At 42.5% G+C, this 6,299-nt stretch overlaps 1 protein-coding gene across 1 annotated transcript in view; it reads right to left on the bottom strand.

Moving 5' to 3' along the window:
* Positions 1–1,719: 1,719 nt before the first annotated feature.
* CEP152 (centrosomal protein 152) overlaps positions 1,720–6,299 on the bottom strand; it is a 77,884-nt gene continuing 73,304 nt past the window's right edge. The window contains exons 26-28 of the mRNA XM_058665283.1: positions 5,140–5,293; positions 4,797–4,900; positions 1,720–3,055 (exon numbers count right to left, since the gene is read on the bottom strand). Of these exons, the coding sequence (XP_058521266.1) occupies positions 2,016–3,055; positions 4,797–4,900; positions 5,140–5,293 (1,298 nt within the window). The 3' untranslated portion in view covers positions 1,720–2,015. The remainder of the gene's footprint in view (positions 3,056–4,796; positions 4,901–5,139; positions 5,294–6,299) is intronic.

Here is a 6,299-nt window from a genome sequence, read left to right as displayed (position 1 = left end):
CTTTCAGAGCAGTGGGAATCCCCAGGCATCATTTGGCTCTACAGTCCCTTCAGTTTCACACTGATAAATTCATACTCTCTTGGGTGGTTGGGTGTAGTGTATATGAAGTAAACTGAACTTAAGATGTCTTTTTTTGGCATTTCGTAATCTCAGAATTAACAGGAGGAGCAAGTATGAGGACTTCCAGTTCCTCTTTGTAAGTAGCTAAGCGATGAGCTCAGAATTCTCAGGTTTAATCCCCAAACTCTTCGTTAAATTTTATCATTCCTTTGATAGGAGAGACAGATGGAGATCTTGCACCTACTGGTTCATACCCCCCCGACTGCCATAGCAACCTAAGCTGGGCCAAGCCAAAGTGAGAAAACAAGCTTCATTGAGGTGTCCCATATGGGTGACAGGGCTCATTAAATCCTCACCTGCTACTTCACAGGGTGAGGGCATTAGCAGGAAGCCGGATGAGAAGCAGAGGAACTTGCATGGTACCGCAGCACTTTAATATTGGGTCTGGGTGTCTCAAGTGTTGACTGCTGCACAATGCTCACATGTTCTCCCACCCCCAAATCTTATGTAAGTGGTATACCAGGAGAGTAGAAATTAGAAGTGATTATGGTAGTGAGGGGGCAGAGGCTTGGAAAATGATTAGGTGGTTAGTGTGGTGCTCGCATGATCCATTCATGGTGGCTTTACAAGGAGACAGACACGTGCTCCCTGTCACTTAGGATGTGACTCTCCAAAACCATGAGCTGAAATACACTTCCTTCCTTCATAACTATTTTCCTTTAGGTACTTCACTATAACAAAACACCAATCCAGGGAGCATATATCCAGCTGGTTTAGAGGTTTTCACAGAGAAATCACAGCCTTGCTACCAAAGAGTTGGTGTGTTCCTTACTCCCGCTACTTGCCAGTGCAAGCCCTGAAATCCAGTGCTAATTTCTAGGTTTGCTTGTATCTGCTACTAGTTCATGTGACAGTTTTCCAAGCTCCAAAACATTTCACTTTGAGGTTTTTGTTTTTAGAGGGAGGTACTGGGCATGAAGACAGTGCTTCCACTGAACCGCCATCTAAGTTAGCCTGGGTCTGGAGGGGAAATAGGCAGAATAGACCACAAGTACAGATCATGTGGATGGAGCGAGAGAGGAGCTGGAGTAGCTGCTATCAGGAAGCTTTGTTGTACACATCTGAACATTCAAAGCCATCGGCAGCAATCTAAAAAAAAATCTAGAAACGAGTATCTAGGGAGTTCATCATTTCTGTTCATCATCTCTGTTCTTCAGTACAGAAGTACAACTTTTCAACCCATAGCATCCATATATCAAAACTGCACTGTGGGCAAATGTAAAATGAGTAGGAGTGCTACATGAGAAAGGTCATTTACATTTTCAGAGTATTGTTTCTGACAGAAACTGAAGTCTCTGGCCGGTGTCACCAATGACCTGAAATAACACAACTAAATCTACTGAAGTTCAGGCTAGTTAATTAAAGTAATGAAACTGGAAGACAAACACTTGTCTTTGGCAGCAAACTTTGCTAACCTTTTTTTCTAACTAAAAGCAAGGATCGAAACTGTGAAATACCCATTTCCAGAAAAAGCATAACTAGATCTTTCGTAGCCTCAGAAAACATGGCTAATTTGAAAATTTTTACTGACTGAAGTGTTAAGCATGTCAGGCGTAACACTCTGCATTATGAACTACAAAATGACTCAGAGCAAAATGCTACAGACCATATGCAAGTTTATTTAAATAATTTAACACTACAGAGTGAGTCAATTTAGAAGTATAAAAATATATGGTTTAGCAACCCTAAGCACCACACAGAAGCACATTATACAAATACCATTGGGCCTTTGGAGGATCAAGGCAACATAAATATCCCAAATAATTTTATGAAAATGCTTTACTCGTAACACATTACTAATACATCACAATAGGCAGAAATCCAGAGTTTTTCTGTAAGATAGTCTGTCCTTCCAATTTTGTCAATGTTAGTGGTTCTTAAATACTGTACAATGATTAATCTAGATTGACAAATGGGCTGTCAAAGCCACTATCCTGTTGTTTAGCCAGGGGAAGAATTGGCTTTCTTGAAGGCTGCCGACGCACTGGAGATGGTGCTGTACTGCTCAGTTTTTGGAAATCTGCCCTCAATGTATCAACCTTAGGATGAGATGGGTGTCCCAGAGTCTCACTGATCTTCCCTAGCAAGGAATACTTGGTTTCTTCTGACAGGCTTGGAACATGATCGCTCTGACATTTCATTCGTTGGCAAACCACATTATGTTTCTCTGTATCTGAAAGACAACTGGTTGCTGAAAACTGGTTGGAATGAACAGATTCACCTGGTACATCCAAAGTGTCCTGCGACCTCCCACTTGAGAAAGACATTTCAGGACCAGCACAGGGTAAAGTTGCACTCTTGGAATGCCAGCCCAAGGAGTCATGGAGGTTCCTGCCATCTTTGACCGGGCGTTCCCGCACACCCGCACTGTGACTTGGTTCTGATACGGTCTTTTCACCCTCTGTGAGTGAACTCCGTGTTTGCACTTTGCAGCCAGGCCTTTCCTTCGGACTCTGAGAGCTGGTGGTATGTGTGGATCCTGATTCAGGAAGACCAGGGGTACATCTAGGTGAGGGTTTATTTCCAAAGTTTCCAGGAAAGGAGTGTGTGGCTGCTGGCGGAGGTGAGCCAGAATCAGGGCCATCACGGAGGAGGTCTGCCTTCTGGTGCAAAGCAAAACCTTCTCCTTCACGGGGAACAAGCTCGGGAGGAACGTTCTTGGGCAAAACATGTAGGTGCTTGCCGCTGCTGTCCCCAAACTGAAAGTCTGAGTGGGAGCCTTTGGGACCCGCGTGCTGTGTGTCCCGGTGCTCTGAGGCCTCTAATCGCCTTCGTAAGTCACAAGCAGCCCTCCTCTGAGTAGCCTGCTCACACGTACTCCTGGGGATGGTTTTGACGCTGTTTGATCTTTCAATGCAATGTGCTGCGTTCTGATGCACTTCATTTCTTTTTGATTTTTCATCACCAGTCAGCATCTCTGAAGCAGGGGGTAGTGCTACTGTAAGGGAGGGAACAAAAAATTAAGGAAAAAACGAAGAGAATTGAAAAATGATTTTAAATATAGACATCTAAAAATTTTTTACATATATTCCTGCAAAATAAACTTGGTAAGTAAATTTTGTTACTGCAATCCAATATAGTACTATTGCTAGTCACTAGATCACATTATGCAATGATGCAGTTCAAGAGCCAAAGGCAGTGTTTTTGAACCTGTTCTGATGAAGGAAGTTTGTGTGATACCTGTCCGTGTGCACATCCACATCCTGTATAAATACCGGGGTTCCTGACTTAACTGGGGAGAACACTAAAGCTGACAGAGGCATAGCAGCCACATGGCACAGAACTGGAAGCATCGCATTTCAGAGCAGCTTGCCACGGCTCCTTGAGTCCATTAAGAGTTTTTTCCATGTTGTCCCTAGTCTGGAATGACTTTTGCTCTATTTCACTCTCCAAGGTTCATTCTTACAGTCTTTGTTCCTCCCCGGGAGGAACAAACACTATGGCGAATTCCTGAGTAATCTGTGCTTCAATTTTTCCAAAAGCTCAAAAACCCCATTTTTCTGCAAAAACATCTCCCAGGGTGCTTGGGAATTCACCACTTTTTTCATCATATTTCTTCATATACTACGAGTCTAAAGCTCTATTATACGTAGAAGCTTCCTATTACAAATGATCTTTGTTCCTTGTAGTGGTAACACTCTTTAGTGCTGACTCTAATTCACCTAATAATGTTTGAAAATTGTGGTCTTTAATAAGTGGTTTTAACCTACTCACATATACTATGATTATGTTTCAGCCTACTAATTTTTCTTACTGATTTTGGTAGGTTAAAATGTTTTCCAAGTCTTCCTCCATTCTTTCTATATTTTTCCTAGCTTTATTAGAATCTACCTTCTCCATGAAAATAGCAACAATCTGAGCATAGTTTTTACTTCCTCTTGTATGTATCTTCCTAATTTCTCCAAGCAAACTATGCTTTTTCATTTTATCTTTCATCACGGTGATGGGGTTTGATGAAATACTTGCTGTTTAAATGTGCTCATATCTGTGCTGCACAGCTGATGAGGCAGAGATCTAACAGCTGGCACTCGTGCCACAGAGCACCTGGGAACTACACACCCAACGTGTCAGCTACAAGGATGCAGATTCCCAGGTACTCTCTGGTGCGGTTAGCCACCTTGGGTTGTGCCCTCTCTCGGATGCTAAATGCTGCTGGGGTTGGTGGGGAAGGGAAATGGGAAGGACAAAAAAAAGGTGGTTCCACCAATTGTATTGCTCAGAATACCTACTAATTTACCCCACCGGGGTCCCCAAGACTCACTACTTCTCCTGGGACACCCGACCTTGGTATGGGGAACAGCCCCGCTTACATTCCTAACCATGGCTCTCACCTTCTGGCAACTTTGAAGTGTCCATTTTGAATCCCAGGCTGCCTTTTTTTATAGTACCTGGTCTATTCATGGAAACTGCTAGAAGCCCAGATATGCTTTCATCTTTATTTTATAAAACTATTTTCTATCATTTTTCTATCATTCTTAGCAGTAGAAGCAACAACGGGAAGCTTCCTACCTCCGTTGGAAACTTACAGAAATGAGTGTAGAATTGGTCAAGTAAAACACACGCTCATATAACTTCACAACTTAGCTCTCACTCCTTAGTTTGTTTTGCATACTGAAAATATTTAATACACAAAAAAGACAAGAGAAAAACCACTTAAATGACTCATTCTGACCTACCTGACTGTGCAAGTTTGCTCTGGGATCTATTAGAAATAGGCGTTTCAAGCAATTTTGCCATTGTAGCGAGCTTGCTAGCAGCATTCATAATCCTTTTTTCAGCCCTGTGGGGGAATTCCAGAATACTGAATTAAAACAGTCTAGATGAAAAAAATGGGTTTCCTTAGCCCCGGGATTTCTGTTTTCCTATTAGCCCTGCCAACACTTAGGGTAGGCAAAGCTGTTAAGTTTCTCTTAACCCCCCAATGGCTGATCAGATAGAAAACAGTTAATATTCGGGTCAGGGAAAATGTTCAGAAAATGACAACATGCTGTCTTGGGACCCTGTTTAGAATGAACTTACCTTTCTTCTCCATTTTCCTGCAGAATCTGTTGGAGGCAAGTCAAATAATACTTGCGCATCGTGCGGGCGGTATCTTGGCGTTCTCGCAACACCTCCGCTTTGACCATTTCCGCAGCTCTTTCCTTACTCTCCTGAATGTAACGCAGCATGTCACCTGCAGCGAGGGACATACCCACAGGATGCAGATTCATTAGCACGGACTCAGAAGCAGCCTGGACCGCCCTCAGACCAATGCTCTGCAAGAGGGAGTGACTGAAGGTCTAGTGGAGGTCTACACTCTCCAGAGCCAGTAAGTGGAATATTGCAGACCATCATCCTGACAAACTCAGAAGCAATTTAAAAGTCTGGAAGGGTGACTTAGCTACATATGTAAAGGAAACATGATATATTCCCCCAACAGAAACAATCCTATTCTAAAACACTTAGCAAGAAAGTACCCTCAACATGAGGCACAGAAATATGTATTTCAATTGTCCACAACATTTAGTTGAGAGGAAATTATAGAAAAAGAGGGGAAGGAGGCAAGATGAGCTGCAGACTCATATTCTTCCCTTGTGCTGTAGTGCATATTCTATTCCTTATTTAATACTTGGCAGTGCTTACTGTGTCCCTAACCAAATAGAACATCACAAACCCTGGGACACAGTGCGTAATGCTACTGGTAAGGGAAAGTGAAGAGACCTCCTGAAATTCACATTTGTGTAATTCTCAGCTTCCAGGTCCTTTTGTCTTTACCTCAGCATGGCTTGGACCCATAACTGCTAATTGCGGCTCACCTTGCTTTACAAAAAACCTAGGACTGCATCCTACGCAGAGTTTCATTACCCTGCTGTGTTACACATATGGGAGTTTCCCTCTTGGTATCACAAAGCATCTAAAAAGTACGTGCTTCATGCAAAAATGCTAAGTGGGAAACTTTCATCGTTTAAAAAGGCAAAAAGGGAGTCTGAGACCAAATGTCTCTAAAACAGAACACACTTACCCCCGACGTGCCACCTAGTAGGATGAACAAAATGCTTAAAGACTACAAGCGTTAAGAAAAAGTTGCCTTATTTGTAGTAACAATATTTTCTTAGTAACAGCAAAAACTAAGAAGCAAATTCCTTTCATTGGTACTAAGTTTTTCAGAACATCTGTGACAGATGTTCTACTGACTACAT

This window comes from Ochotona princeps, chromosome 6 (genome assembly GCF_030435755.1).
Source record: "Ochotona princeps isolate mOchPri1 chromosome 6, mOchPri1.hap1, whole genome shotgun sequence".
NCBI lineage: Eukaryota > Metazoa > Chordata > Mammalia > Lagomorpha > Ochotonidae > Ochotona > Ochotona princeps.
The sequence above is the reverse complement of the archived record's forward strand: the minus strand, read 5'-3'. Positions and strand labels throughout refer to the sequence as shown.